This window comes from Odocoileus virginianus, chromosome 29 (genome assembly GCF_023699985.2).
Source record: "Odocoileus virginianus isolate 20LAN1187 ecotype Illinois chromosome 29, Ovbor_1.2, whole genome shotgun sequence".
Taxonomy (NCBI): Eukaryota; Metazoa; Chordata; class Mammalia; order Artiodactyla; family Cervidae; genus Odocoileus; species Odocoileus virginianus.
This window is the reverse complement of record NC_069702.1, coordinates 10,389,184-10,404,827: the sequence shown is the minus strand read 5'-3', so window position 1 is coordinate 10,404,827 and position 15,644 is coordinate 10,389,184. Positions and strand designations below refer to the sequence as shown.

The following is a 15,644-nucleotide window of genomic DNA, read 5'->3' as shown; positions in this document are numbered from 1 at the left end:
TTTCCAGAGACCCATTGCCACCTGGGGCAAAGTACACAGCCCCAATATCATTCTGAAAGCCAGGTTTAATTTCCTTTATTGTTGTTTCATCTATTGCTGCAATCAGAAGGAAGTGTAAGCACTCTTTGAAGCAAGCCTCTTGCTGGTTAGCAACTAACTTCTCCAGCTTAATTGCTTTGTCCTCTTGGAGTTTACATGGAGTTAGAATCTACACTCAGGGACCTGCTAAAGCTGGAAATGGGTGAAAATATCACCTCCAACAATAACAGGGCATCTCAATGAAGAGAAATCTCACAATGCAAGTAAGAAATAAATCTGATGACCTCAGGGAGACATTAAAAAGACAATGAAGAAAGGAGAGAAGGGGAGAGGAAGGTAATAACTATGAAAAACATTTTTTTTTAAGAGTAACAAAGAAATATATGTGATGAATGAACACACACAACTATTTGGAGTTGGGGGCAAGTTAATTATATTCAAAAAAGACTGCATCTCCAGAATTTCTTTTTTCTTTTGCAGTTAAATATTTTAGTTCCTTCATATAGAGACATATTACACATGTTAACAACCATGAAAAACAATACAAAATGCCCTCGATTTAACAAGTAGAAAAATATAACTAGTATATATGGCAATTGTGAATCTAATACTGTACAGAAGTAATTTATGGATCTTACAAATAAATTATACTTAAATGCCCTTTTAAAATTCTTTCCCCCACCCCAGATGTACACCAGAACTTACAATAGGAAAGGTTCCGAGCCTAGCTTATTGCAAAAAAAAAAAAAAAAATCAGTGCCAGTCAAATGTTCTGCCGACAAGCTCAAAGAATTTCTTATTTGGCTCATGAAAATATTCGTGCAGTTTATTGAGGAGTCTGGGGTCCACTTGGGGGTGCGCCCGGCCTTTGGACTCGTGTAGGCAGCGGTCCCGGCCGCCGTCCCGCAGGCAGTAGAAGCCCTTGGTCTTGTTAAAGTAGAAATTGGAGGCGTTGATCTGCGGCGACAGCCTCAGGAACCGCTCCACCTTCTGGATCTCGGGGAAGGGGTCCCTGATGAGGCGGTCGCCATCCACGATGTGGATGCGGCGCAGCGGGAAGAAACGCAGCCAGTTCTGCATGTGCAGGTGGTACAGGCTGCGGTTGAGAGCCTTGTAGTCCACGTTGAGGCGGCCGTCGCGCACCAGGAACTCCTCGATGGACGGGTAGGGCTTGCGCTTCTGCACGTGGTTGTAGAACACTTGGGTGTAATCGGACAACACGCGCTCCGACGGGTCCCGCAAGATAAGCAGCAGCCGGATGGCCGGGTTCATGCCGTGGACGCGCTCAGGCACTTTGGGCGACGTGAAGTACGCGGGGGTCTTTTCCACCGTGAGCTGGTGCGGGGCGGAGAAGGGCATCTGGCTGAGGTACCAGCCCAGGCCTTGGCTGTAGTGCTCCTCCCAGTCGAAGAAGTGCACCTCGTTCTCGGCGGCCGCCACGTCTGGATGCAGGCTGAGCATCTCCAACAGCGCGCGGGTACCGCCTTTGCGCACCCCGATGATAATGGTCTGAGGCAACTGCTGGGCGGAGCCGTTGGGGGCCGCGCCGTCCGGGATCTCGTCCTGGAGGCTCGCCGCTTTCCGCACCAGCTCCAGCTGGCCCGGCTCGTCCCCTGACACCACCGCGGGGCGGGAAGGCACTAGCTGGAGCTGGGCCACCAGCATCACCGCGCCCAGGAGCAGCGGGGCCATGCCGGACACCACTGTGGCTTCACTGGGCTGGGCGCCGCTGGGTCATGAAGCGCTGCCCGCAGGGGGACGTCTCCAGATCAGTGACACATGGGTATCGCAGGCTTCTGATTACTAGGAAACAAAGGAGGAAAGTATTAACCCCACGTAAATACCGGGCTTAATCAAGCTGACAACTCTGTCATCTTTGGCAAGACATTCACCTCCTCCGGATTTTCTGTTTCTTTATCAGATGGTGGAGACCCAGGTTTGATCCCTGGATTGGGAAGATCCCCTGGAGAAGGAAATGGCAACCCGCTCCAGTATTCTTGCCTGGGAAATCCTATGGGCAGAGGAGCCTGGCAGAGGAGTTCAAGGGGTTGCAAAGAGTGGGACATGACTGAGCGACTTTCACTTTCACTTATCCTATCAAGCAGGGGTGGCAAAGTTTCTGTACCAGGCAAGAGAGTAAATGGTTAGGCTTTTGGGGACATATAGTCTCCATGGGAACTCCTCCAACTATGTTGTTTCGCTCTAAAGCATCCACAGACAGTGCAAAGAGACCTGGGTGTGGTTGTTTTTCCAATAAAGCCTTATTTATGGGCACTGACATTTGAATTTCATATCATTTTCATGGGTCATTAAAAATTATTCTTCTTTTACTTTTTTCCCCCAGACATTTATATGTTTAGTGTTCTACTGGCACAAAAACCAGGCCAGATTTAGCCTGTAGTCCTATTTTGCCAACCTTTGCTACAAAGGAAAAAGATGGGCAAGGTCTGTCGGACCTCAGTAGACATCAGTGAATAGCAACCAGCTGCCAGCCCCAGGCAGAGGGGCAAGTGACATCGAAGCAGGCATGGTTTCTGCTCCCATACCCACCAGGGGTTTCTGAGTTAACAGGGCCGACGAACCTGTTTGAAAAATGGAATGGTTAGCTCCAATTGTTCACTTGTCCCTGGATCTAGTTCTTGCTGTGGCCTCAGTGCAGGGGGAGTGTACTTCCTAGTGATTTTAGGTTTGGCCAGTGGAACGTGGGCACATTGACTGGTCTGAGCTCCTTGCAGTGCAAAGAACTCTCAAGAGTCTTCTCCAGCAATACAATCAAAAAGCATCAATTCTTTGGCGCTCAGCCCAAACCAGTCAACACTAAAGGAAATCAACCCTGAATATGCATCAGAAGGACTGATGCTGAAACTGAAGCTCTGGTACTTTGGCCCCTGGATGCAAAGAGCTGACTCACTGGAAAAGACCCCGATGCTGGGAAAGATTGAGGGCTGAAGGAGAAGGGAGCTGCAGAGAACGAGATGGTTAGATGGCATCATTGACTCAATGAACATGCGTTTGAGCAGGGAGATAGTGGAGGAGAAAGGAGCCTGGCGTGCTACAGTCCACGGCACTGCAAAGAGTTGGACACGACTTAGCGACTGCACAACAACATGGGCAGAAACGACAGTGTCAGTGCCCAGCACAGGCCTTAAGAGGACTGTGTGTTTTCACATGCCCTCAGCCCTTACACCATTGCGATGAAAAAAAAAAAAAAAAAAAAAACAGTGCCCTGGTCCCAGGAGGAAGATGAAACACACTTGGCGCAGAGCCACCCCATCTGTCTCCTGTGTGCAGCCTAGCCATCTCCCTCATGTGTGAGAATGAGTGCTTGTGGTTTTAAGCTGTTGAGTTTTGGGGTGGTTTGTATTTCAGTACACATTTGGCAAAAGTTAACTGACACAGCCTGGCTGCGAGCATCAGTGCGATTCCCGTTATGATCACAGTTTAGGTACTTTGAGGACCTGTGTTCCTTCATTTTGCCTGAAATGACTAGGAATGTCTTCCTAGTAGAGCAAGCCTGTGCAGTGGGCCTAGAGGGATATACAGGTGAGGTTACTGGAAGGAACAAAAAAACTTTCACAGAAGAGAAGGTTAACTGTTTATAAAGAGCGGGTCTTGCAGGCTCAGTCGAATGTCACCCCAACAGGACAGTGGAAGGTAGAAACGCAGGACAGTTATAGATGAGGGTCTTGCCCAAGGACACAAAAATTTATTCCATTTCAAAATTCACGGTCCAAATTTAAAGCTCTGAATGCAGGGCTCTTCCCATGAACTGCCTCCTTTATGCCTCCTCCTCTTTAACTCTCTGAGATTTATCACATTTGGGCATTAAAGTCTCCCAGGAACGCAGGCACTGCTGAGTTGCAGCGCATGGGCCCCCAAGACACGTGAGCCACGGCTGATGTTTTCACGGGGCTGATAAGCAGCAATCCATGTTTGACCCTATCCAGGAAAGAGGCGATTGGAAGCTCTGTTTTAAATAATCTCTGTCTAAACACAGCTCAGGGAGATTTGGAGACAGGCCTGGTTTGGGGACTGTGGGACTTACAAAGCCAGAAAACATATTTTCTATCAAGAAGGCCCATCATCTTCATTATGCCAGGTTTAAAATTCACTTTATTAGTTTAAAACTTGTCTGGGGGTGGTTGGTTTAGTTGCTAGTTGTGTTCGACTCTTTTGACCCCATGAACTATATAGCCCACCAGGCTCCGCTGTCCATGGGATTTTCCAGGCAAGACTTCTGGAGTGGGTTGCCATTCCGTTCTCCAGGGGATCCTCCCAACCCACGGATTGAACCCAGACTTCCTGTGTTGCAGGCAGATTCTTTACCAGCTAGATCCACTAGAGAAATACTAAAACTTGTCTTAAATGTGTCAGTGAAGAACAATATACAGGACTTCCCTGTTTGTGATCAAACTGATTTGATATCCTTCAGATATCAACTGTATTAACCACTTTGAAAAATGTATATTCAAGATCAAACAATTAAAAAGTTGAAAAATCACAGAACACTGGAGAAAGAACCAGAAAAATCACCTGATATGCTTATTTAGGGGGGAAAAAAGGAAAAAAAAAAACGTTTTGGAGAGATGGTCAAACAAGATGGGGTTCAAGGTTGGTCTTACTGGTTGGATGAGCTAAATTTAATGGGCCATTTGCTTTAGTCAAATGCATGTTTTAGCACGACTCAGTGAAATTTTATTTCCTTTTCCACTGCCGGTGTGGGTCAGCCAAAGGGACCAGTTGTGCTTGCCTTTCACATGTTTGGGGTATGTGAGCATGTGCACATGCGTGTCTGTACGTCTGTGTGTACATGTGTGTTCACATGTGTGTGCATGTGCAGGCTGTGGGATGGGTGAAGCGAGGGAGATAGCAACTCTTCCACATTGAACAGCTACGCCCTGCCCATCTCACAGCCTCACATTCCAGAAAACAGCCAGGTCCTGGAACACGGCAGGGACAGAGTCAGAGGCCAGCCCTGAAAGCCACATGCGCTGACTCTCCATGCTCTTTTCAAGTTATTATGAGGCATGCCAGGTAGCACAGTGAGCATCTGAGATCACTTCCCTAAAGGGGAGTTACCAGCAGAGAGCGAAAAGAAGAAACAATTTTTTTTTTTTTTCCTGCTTGAACCACGAGGCTTGTGGGATCTTAGTTCCCCTACCAGAGATTAAATCTGGGCCCTCAACAGTGAGAGCCTGAAGTCCTAACCACTGAACCACCAGGGGATTCCGGAGAAGAAACTAAATATAGCTTGTCCTTTACAAAAACAACACCATTCCAAAACAATCCCCCCCTCCAAAACAACCGAAAGACTAGTATACAGTTTAAAAACCCCTTGTTGCTGTTCAGTCTCTCAGTTATGTCCAACTCTTTGCAAGCCCATGGACTGCAGCACGCCAGGCTTCCCTGTCCTTCACTCTCTCCCAGCACTTGCTCAAACTCATGTCCATTGGGTCTCTGATGCCATCCAACCATCTCATCCTTTGACATCCCCTTCTCTTCCTGCTTTCAATGTTTCCCAGTATCACAGTCTTTTCTAATGAGTTGGCTCTTTGCATCAGGTGGTCAAAATCATTGAACTTCAGCTTCAGCATCAGTCCTTCCAAGGAACATTCAGGACTGATTTCCTTTAGGATGGACTGGTTGGATCTCCTTGCAGTCCAAGGGACTCTCAAGAGTCTTCTCCAACACCACAGTTCAAAAGCATCAATTCTTCTGTGCTCAGCTTTCTTTGTAGTCCAACTCTCACATCCATACATGACTACTAGAAAAACCATAGCCTTGACTAGATGGACCTTTGTTGGCAAAGTGATGTCTCTGCTTTTTAATATGCTGTCTGGTTTGGTCATAGCTTTTCTTCCAAAGAGCAGGCATCTTTTAATTTCATGTCTGCAGTTACCATCTGCAGTGATTTTGGAACCCAAGAAATAAAGTCTGTCACTGTTTCCCATTGTTTCCCCATCTATTTGCCATGAAGTGATGGGTAGACGTCATGATCTTAGTTTTCTGAATGCTGAGTTTTAAGCCAGCATTTTCACTCTCTTCTTTAACCTTCATCAAGAGGTTTTTTAGTTCCTCTTCGCTTTCTGCCATAAGGGCAGTGTCATCTGCATATCTGAGGTTATTGATATTTCTCCCAGCAATCTTGATTCCAGCTTGTGCTTCATCTGGCCCGGCATGTCACATGATGTACTCTGCATATAAGCTAAATAAGCAGGGTGACAATATACAGTCTTGATATATTCCTTTCCCAATTTGGAACCAGTCCATTGTTCCATGTCTGGTTCTAACTGTTGATTCTTGACCAGAATACAGGCTTCTCAGGAGGCAGGTAAGGTGATCTGGTATTCCCTACCTTCACCAATACCTTCTCCCCTCCACTCTTCCAACCATACTGCCTTCCCCAAAAGAATTATGTAAATAAAAGTGTAACACATTGTTTTACAAGATATTCAGAAAAACTCAAATCTCCACAGGTCATTAAGAGCTGCTCAGGAAGGTAAGAGCAACCCCTCTCAATTCAGTAATCACTGTTCATTTATGTCTCTGACACTTTGTCATAGCTTGTCCTAAGATGGATCATGTATCATTGTTACTTTTATTATAGATGTTAAAATGACCCACATATGCACTTGCGCATTTTCCAGGAGACCCGATTTGAAAACCAATTTTTTCTGTAACCCTATCCAAAGTGTTATTACTTCAACACATAATCACTAAATAAAATGAAGGAGATATTTTGCAGTTTTTTGTCTTAAGTCTTCAAAAGCCAGTGTGTATACATTTGCAGGACATCTCAAGGCCATTTCTTGTTGCTGTTATTCTGTCACTAAGTCGTGTCTGAGTCTTTGCAACCCCTTTGCAAAGCCAGGCTTGCTTTTTAATTTGCTGTCTAGGTTTGTCATAGCTCTTCTTCCAAGGCACAAGAATCTTTTAATTTCGTGGCTGAAATCACCATCTGAGGTGATTCTGGGGCCCAAGGCCACTTGTGGTTTCTGACAACTGGAGTAGACAGCCCAGAGACACACAACACTTTTTGCAATTCTTACTCTGGAAACTCTTTAATTGTGGAACGTGCTTTCTTCAAAAGCAAGATCCTTGACCCCACTCACAAATCAGGACCATCTCAAACAGGAAAAGAACCGGGAAGGCAAGTTTGAAATTGCAAGCAGCACAAAAATAAACAGCTTATTCTCTCTTCAGAAGTAAACTAGGTACTATCAAAGGGAATCTTCTGGAAGTCTGGAGCCTGAGCTGGCATCAGCACAAAGACTGTTCAACAGCACCTGGAGGCCAGTCCACATTCCTCCAAAAAGCAATGTTGGCAGCAGTCATCCAGAGCACTCGCTACTGAGCAGACACTAGGCTAGCCACTTTGCACGTAGGACCCGTGTGACACGCGCTGCATGCTGGACAGAACTGATATTGTCACAAGAAAGTGAGGCTCAGAGAAATGGAGTGGTTTCTTCAGTCATGTCCGTCTCTTTATATCCCTAAGGACTGCAGCCCACCAGGCTCCTCTGTCCATGGGATTCTCCAGGCAAAAATACTGGAGTGGGTTACCGTTTCCTACTCGAGGGGATCTTCCTGACCCAGAGATCGAACCCACGTCTCTTCTGTCTACCTGCACTGGAAGGCGGGCTCTTTTACCACTGACACCACCTGGAAAGTCCCATCCTTCCCTGTGTAGATGGGTTAAAAGATCCCTGAAAGAGATCCAGCCCACTCTGTTCACGCCCTTTTACCAGGGAGGCTGCTTGCTTCATCCTGTGGTGATAAACCAAGCCCTGAGTTTCAAGAACTCCAAAGCCAAGAGTCTTTCCCATCAGCAGCACTAGGCTCCTTTGGGCCCCACATGAAGATGCTGACCACACGCCAGGCATGGGGGACACATGGGAGAGGACACAGAACTTTCCAGGTGGAGATTCCCCTGCATTAAGAATTAAACTTCCCTGGCGGTCCAGTGGGAAGACTCCTAGCTTCTGCTGAAGGAGGCATGGGGTCAGGGAAATGGGAAGTCACATGCTTTGAGGTGAAAAAATAAAAGAGTTAAATCCAAATCCTTTTTAGGTCAGGAATGAACCTAGGATAGGATCTGTCTGCCCCTCCCACCTCACTGCCCCTTTAAGCCAAGCTCAGGCCTTCCGGTTCATTTGAAGGTACACCAGCTCTGAGTCTTGGCCTTCTCTGCTCCATCTTTCCAGGATGCCCCACTTCCCCCACCCCCCACCAGGCTTCCTGAGGCTGGCTGTCCCCTGTCACGGAGTTTATTTCAAATGCTGGCTTTTCTCGGCAACATGAGCCCACCCTCTCACCTTTAATCACGTTCTTTCCCATCATCATGTTTATATTCCTGATATACTATCCAAATTATGTTTGCTTGTTTACTGCCTGCCTCTCCACCCAAAAAAGTCAATTCAAAGCTTCCTTATCAGCATCCTACCTCCCTCCACTGCATCCTCGGGGACTGGCGTGATGGCTGGTACCCAGCGGGTGCTAGAGAAGCTGTTTGCTGAATGAACACATCGAATGTACTGGAAAGTCAGGCAAATGACGGAAGGCACTGACAGAGGCTTTTCATTCCGCAGAAAGAGAAACTTAACCATTTGCCATTTATGAAAAAGACAGTGGCAAAAAGTAGTAAGCTTTCCTCCCTAGAGGATCAAATAGAAACCAGATGTTGAGAAGGGGGCTCAAAATTTCTCATAGAGGACAGACAAAATCGCCTGAGAGCCTAGAAGGCATTTTCATTAAAGAAGGATGGGAAGTAGTGAGATAACCCTTCAAAAATATTTAATTTTCTTCTTAAGTCTTACTACATAATTCACTTTATGACTGAGATTTCAAATGTAACCACTACAACACATTTACTCTCAGCCCCATCACTAGAACATATTCATGGATAAAATTAAAGAACTAGAATATTTCACAGGAGGGACATTCAGTATACATCAAGCACAGCGATGCCCGTGGTCCCTCTGTCTGCCGGAAAACCTTCCCAGCCCCTCAAAAAAGTTGATGAACCAGCCAGCACAGGTAAGAGTCTTCTTGGATAACAGGGATGGTTATCTGGGGGGACAAAAGTCGTCCAGGGGATTTGACAGAAGGGTTGGAAAGGAAGCGATTACTCTCTCCCTGAGTGCCGACTGTGTGTCAGGCGATAGGCCCTCGTGTAGAAATCATCCCCACTAATAACTGTGACAGTACCAAGGGGGTGGTTATTTTCCTTTTATTTTATATGTTTTTTGCAATAAAAGGGCAGTGAGTGGTAATAGAAAAGCGATTGGACAGACCCAGGCTAGAATTCTGAGAGCCAACCAAGCTCAGGTTAGTTTCTCATTTCTTTGGGCCTCAGTGTGCCATTCTGCAAAATGGGCTAAAATCTACTTCCTAGGGATGCTATCATGATTCCAAAAGATTACCCATGCCAAAGAGACAGGGCAATGTCTAGCATTTACAGGGCATACGACAAATGCTAATGGCCTGCCTTTCTCCCTAAGGCAGACACAGAAACATGCTATTAAGGTTAAAGTGAAGTGAAGTGAAGTCACTCAGTCGTGTCTGACTCTTTGCAACCACATGTACTGTAGCCCACCAGGCTTCTCTGTCCATGGGATTCTCCAGGCAAGAATACTGGAGTGTGTTGCCATTTCTTTCTCCAGGGGATCTTCCTGACCCAGGGATCGAACCCAGGTCTCCCACATTGCAGGCAGATGCTTTAACCTCTGAGCCACCAGGGTTAAAAGACCTTCTCAAATAAAGAAGGCTGAGCACTAAATAATTGATGCTTTCAAACTGTGGTGCGGGAGTTTCTTGAGAGTCACTTGGACAACAAGGAGATCAAACCAGTCCATCCTAAAGGAAATCAGTCCTGAATATTCATTGGAAGGACTGATGCTGAAGCTCAAGCTCCAATACTTTGGCCACCTGATGGGAAGAGCCAATTCACTGGGAAAAATCCCCTGATGCTGGGAAAGACTGAAGGCAGGAGAAGGGGATGACAGAGGATGAGATGGTTGGATGGCATTACCGACTCAATGGACATGAGTTAGGGTGAATTCCGGGAGATGGTGAAGGACAGAGAAACCTGGCATGCTGCAGTCCCTGGGGTCACAAAGCGTCAGACACAACTGAGCAACTGAACTAGAACAAAAAGGTCACAGGACCAAGAAGTGCTCTGCTTTGCCTCTGAGCGGAGATGCCTTCCTTGCACTGCAGCAAGCACATTCCAGGCAAAGGGGCGAGCTTGCTCCAAGCCTGGTAACACAGCGGGAAGGATGAGAGCTCTTGTGTTGCTCCCCAAGAATTGCCTCTGTCCATGCATGCTGGGGTGTTAAGTGATTTAACTTTCTGGAATGCACTAATACCCGAGTAAAGACAGTTTGATCAGAACTGTCCTTTCTGTATGCAACCATTGATGAGCAATCAATGGTATATGATTTTTTGTTTGCCTTTAGGAGACCTTTACCTCTGCGGGGCTAACTTAAGAGCCCGTGGCAGCGGGGTCAACTTTCCATCCTTGGCAGGTCATTGTGGAAACCAAGAAAGAGGAAGCAGATTTAGCTCCTTCCTGTCAGTCTACAGAAGGACAGCATGATCTCAGGACTCCCATAAATATTTATTTTCTTGAAACTGCCGACACATGACCCTCGTCAACAGCTGCTGACATTTACTTTGGCTTGGATTTACTCATGGTAATTGCTGTGAGGTAAGTTGGGGTAGAAAAGAGCTCAGGGTACAGAAGACCCAAGGTCGGTTCACATAATGTTACTACAGAGAGAAGTAAGTCAGAGTGAGAAAAACAAGTACGGAATATTAATGCATATATGTAGAATCAGAAAAGAATTGGTATAGACAATCTTATTTACAAGGCAAAAATAAAGACACAGATGCAAGAACATATAGATACCAAGGGGGGATTGGGATGAATCGGGAGATTGGAATAGACATATGTATGTTGATATTTATCTATTTTATACACACTGGTACCATGTATAAAACAGATAACCAAGGAGAACCTATAGTAGAGCATAGGGAATACCACTCAGTGCTCTGTGTGACCTAAATGGGAAGCAAATTCAAAAAAGAGGGGGGATATGTGTATGAATAGCTGATTCATTCTGCTGTACCGCAGAAATTAACACAGCATTGTAAAGCAACCACATTCCAATTTAAAGAAAAAAGTTCCTCTGGGCCACACTGACTGCCTGGGAAAAGGAGGGGTGACTAGCCCTATTTTCCTCTTGAGAAAGACCAGGACTCGTCCAGCACTCCCTCCTCCACTTTACAGGCTCCATGACCTCCACGACACAGGAGGTTCCTTATTTGCAGAAGGTTACCTGGATAGTGAATGCAACTCCCCGGAATTGAAGGAAGGAGGCGCCTGGGTCAGCCAGGGAGGGCAGCATGGTGGGGTAAGGATTTGAAGCCAGTGGATTTCAATCACCGTGTTATTTCCAAGCTTCTGAGAATTCCCTGATCCAATGCCAACTGCCCCATAGGTAGCCTGAAGTCAACCCACAGGACATACTTTTCCAAATTAGGTGAGAGATTAGGTTGAAGGATTTGGACAAGGGGTTGCTAGTGGGAGGCGACTGAAGCTCTCCACACACCCACCAGGAGCTCTGGCAGCTCCATCACCATTGCCAGGCATAAAGCTTTTACCAGACTTACAAGTGCACATCGATTCCCTGGGGATTTAGTTCAAAATGCAGATTCTAATCCAAGAGCTCTGGGCAGAGGCCTGGGAGTCTGCGTTTCTAACCAGTTGCCTGGAGAACCGGTCTGCCCACCCACAGCCTTTGGAATGGCAAGAACTCAAGAACTCCCTGAGCTTGGAACAACTGCATCCATTCAGATTGGGAGCCTGATGGTCCTGGCCTTGGGCTGGGAAGGCTGCCTTTGGATCTGGTTTCCTATGGTTGTTAGGGTAGTTTGTTTTTAAATCCAGGGTTGGAAACAGTTGCAGCAGACAAAATAGAGAGGGATCGGCCTGGTCACAGAGGTGGTGTTATCTGTGGAGGGGGGCGGAGGGCCGCTGCTGGGATTCAGAGGATTTAGAGCCAAAAACCCAGGCGCAAATCTCAGCTCTCTAACTTAAAATCCACGAGAGAGCACTAAAAACCCAGACCTTCGATCGAATGCCTTGGCCAACATACACCGCTTGTGAGGATTAAACAGAAGCCTATGAGGGTGCTTACGATGTTGCCATATTGCCTGGCCGATGGCAAGCCCTTCAGTCGTGGCAGCTATTTTTGTCTTTAAAAAAAAAAAAAGGAGGCTGTGTGATATAAATGGGAATCAAGGCTGATAATTAGTCAAATGCATTTGTTCACGATCCAAAGCACTGCAGTGACTCAACCAGACCGAGGCTTGCAGGAGAAAGGACAGTGACACATAGGGGCGATCCAGGCTCTGTCCGGGGAGGGGCGCCGAGGGTCCTCCAGAAAGGCCCCCTGCCTGAGTGGCGGGCGGCCAGGTGTGTGCAGGGGAGACGAAGAGGAGCCCCACCCCCCTCATGGTTAATCTGCGATGCTGTGCACAGAAGGCAGTGGTGACCTAAATAAATCCTTCATTAGCAGCAGAAACACTGGCACAGGCTGAGCTCCGTGACGGGAGGGCGGACGGGGCCTCTCTTATTACTCAGCGCAGCTGAGTGGAAAAGGGGGCCATGCCAGCAGACGGGAGACAGGATCTCGACTGTCTCGGTGCGCTCGGATACGCAGGGCTCAGCTCCCGCTCCAGGTGTGAGCCAACCTCCTGACAGATGCCATCTGACTCTGAGAACGTCCCTGGACGAGGCAGACAGTCCTCATCACCCCACTCAGGGCCAGCACCCGTGCAATCCATTTCCCTGGAAATGGACAGGAAAGACAGAGCATCAGAGGCCAAAGAACCCCCTGTCCCGTCTGCATCCCTGTCGATGAGGACACAGGTCACAGAGAACCAGAGCCGCAAGGCCCAAGGGTGCAGGGGCTGAAATGAATCAGAAAGCAAGGTCTGCTGCTGCCCATGCCCTGAACCCCAAACACACGGGAACCTGTGCTTCTTTTATTTGTGGTCACGGAGCCCTAGAATAGTTGCCACTGGAAATAAATATATACAAGTCAAAGTAAATTCTTCCCCTGCGTAGGCAAAGGTGGAGGGTGAATTTGTCTCATTTCTTGAGTCAGGCTGGATAGACTGAATTTGGTTGCCTCTCAAATTTCACACGTTGAAGCTGTTGTCCCTGGTGTGGTGGATATTTGGAGATGGGGCCTTGGGGAAGTAATTAGAGTTAGATAAAGTCCTGAGGATAAGACCCGTAATGAGATGAGCGTCCCTGGGAAAAGAGGAAGAGAGATTCGTGCTCTGTCTCTGCCACCTGAGCATACTCTTGCTTGCTTGCTTAGTCGCTCAGTCGTGTCTGACTCTTTGGGACCCCGTGGACTATAGCCCACCAGGCTCCTCTGTCATGGGGATTCTCCAGACAAAAATACTGGAGTGAGTCACCATGCCCTCCTCCAGGAGATCTTCCCGACCCAGGGATCAAACCCAGGTCTCCCGCATTGCAGGAGGATTCTTTACCATCTGAGCCACCAGGACTGATACATAGCCCTTAGGAGAGAGAAGAAAGAGTCTGCCTGGGACTGTTTCCACTGGGTGAGTCGTCCCAGGGGTGGCACACCATGGTCTCCTGGACCCAGGCAGGTGACATGAACCTCGGAAGCTGGGTGGCTGGGGCGGGGGAGACAGCAGCAAGCAGCCCCGTGTGCCCGTGGGCTGTGTAAAGAACAAGCTGCTGCCATAACTCTGGCCGATGTTGTTGGGGAAGAGGGAGCAGTGTCGTCTGATCTTTGGATTTTTTGAGACTCTACTGTATATACTTGTATGAAAACTCCTGATTTTTGTGGATGCCCAAAGAAGTGAAGATGAAAAAAAAAAAAAAAAAGATTAGAAGGCAAGTCTGCAGACTGATGCCTCAGGTCTATACTTGCCCACAGGTGATCACTCCCCACTTTTACAAGGCACTTATGATGTTTCCATCCCCTTCACGGAGCACAGCCTTGTCGTGGCGAAGGGGCTTGTGTAACTCAATGAAGCTATGAGCCATGCCATGCAGGGCCACCCAAGACAGATGGGTCATAGTGAAGAGTTCCAACAAACGGAATCCCCTGGAGGAGGGAATTCCTGGGGACACAGAAATGACCCAGTCACTGCCTTCAGAGCACCCTGTAATGTAGAAGATACCCGCGGGAGGAAACCTATTACCGTGTCCAGGGTGAGCAGGGATCAGGCACCGCTGTATCAGAGCGCCGGGGAGAGAAGCCACACAAGAAGAAGACAGGGAGGGCCTGGCGTCATTCCACTAAAAGGAATCAACAGCAAGGCCAGAAATAATCCAGGAGGAGGCTCGGGGTCTGCTTAGCAGCAAGTCCCCAGGGACAATCAGCCCAGAAAGAGTTTGCAGCGGAATCAGGGCTGGGCAGGGGGCAGGGACTCAGCCCGTGCTGGGGTTGGCAGTGGAGGTTAGGTCTTTGGGGGAGAGTGGCAGGTGATACCAGACTGCAGGAGCCTGTGGGGGTCACAAGTTGAGATTCAGAAGCACAGGGAAGGAAAAGAACCCTGGCAATGGAACAAAGGAAAACGTCCCAAGCCTAAATCCCAGAAACGCCACTCACAGACTCCAAGTTGGGACATGTTAATGGAAAATCTTGGAAACTACTGCTCACTTTTGGTCCAAGAGCTTGTTTTTGTCTTTCCTCTTGGATACGCGTGTTCTTGGTTTAACGTGATCATTTAAAAACAGACGTTTGCGTGTGAGCGCAATACTGACCTTGAAAGACACCAGGGTGAAGCAAGGACTGAGATACCCCTGACTGCAAGTTGCTGAGGGGGAAACAGGCATGGGTAGAGTTAACGCACGGTACCATAGCTAGTTTCAGTTTTACATTGTGTATATATATATATATATATATATATATATATATGTTTATTTATTTATTTATTTATTTTTTCCTCTTCTGAATTGAGTTGTTGCTGTTACTGTAACAGCATTGAATAAAGTAACGGCTGGTTTCTCCCTCCCCCCACACATACACACAGAACTGTGATTTCTGTTCATCCTTTACTTAAAAAAAAAGTACTATTCAAGTTAAATATTTCCTTATTCTTAAAGCTTTAGGTTTTACAAAATGAGTTAGTGTCTCATTTGCCTCCAAGTCGAGCTTGAACTTATCTATAATAAATTTAAACAGAAAGCATCTGCCTTATTATCTCAGTCATCCTGGAATCTTTAAATGCTGTTTAATCTGCCCAGAAGAACTACACCTAGGTCTTGCACTCGACACAACCTTCTCTGTGATCTCTTGTTATCGCTTGTGATAATTTCAGTGTCTTCAGATTAACTACAATACTATACAGTAAGTTCAACTATCGTCAGCCTGATCATGTATTCTTTCTGAATGCTGTTCCAAAGTGGTTTATAGTTTAAAAATATTTTCAATTTATTATTCCTTAAATAATGTATCTGAAACAATCTGGCATCTGAGGGAGACATTCAGGACTCTTCAGGAATGGTGAGCTCAGAGGGGCCAGCTGGTGGTTAGGAGTGTGGGTTTGAACCC

The 15,644-nt window shown here is 47.1% G+C and overlaps 1 protein-coding gene across 3 annotated transcripts in view; it reads right to left on the bottom strand.

Annotated features, from left to right (window-relative positions):
• Nucleotides 1-455: 455 nt before the first annotated feature.
• HS3ST1 (heparan sulfate-glucosamine 3-sulfotransferase 1) overlaps nt 456-15,644 on the bottom strand; it is a 34,209-nt gene continuing 19,020 nt past the window's right edge. For all 3 annotated transcript variants that reach the window (XM_020888986.2, XM_070458114.1, XM_070458115.1), the window contains exon 2: nt 456-1,842. In XM_020888986.2, coding sequence (XP_020744645.2) covers nt 793-1,731 — 939 coding nt within the window. In that variant the 5' untranslated portion in view covers nt 1,732-1,842 and the 3' untranslated portion in view covers nt 456-792. The remainder of the gene's footprint in view (nt 1,843-15,644) is intronic.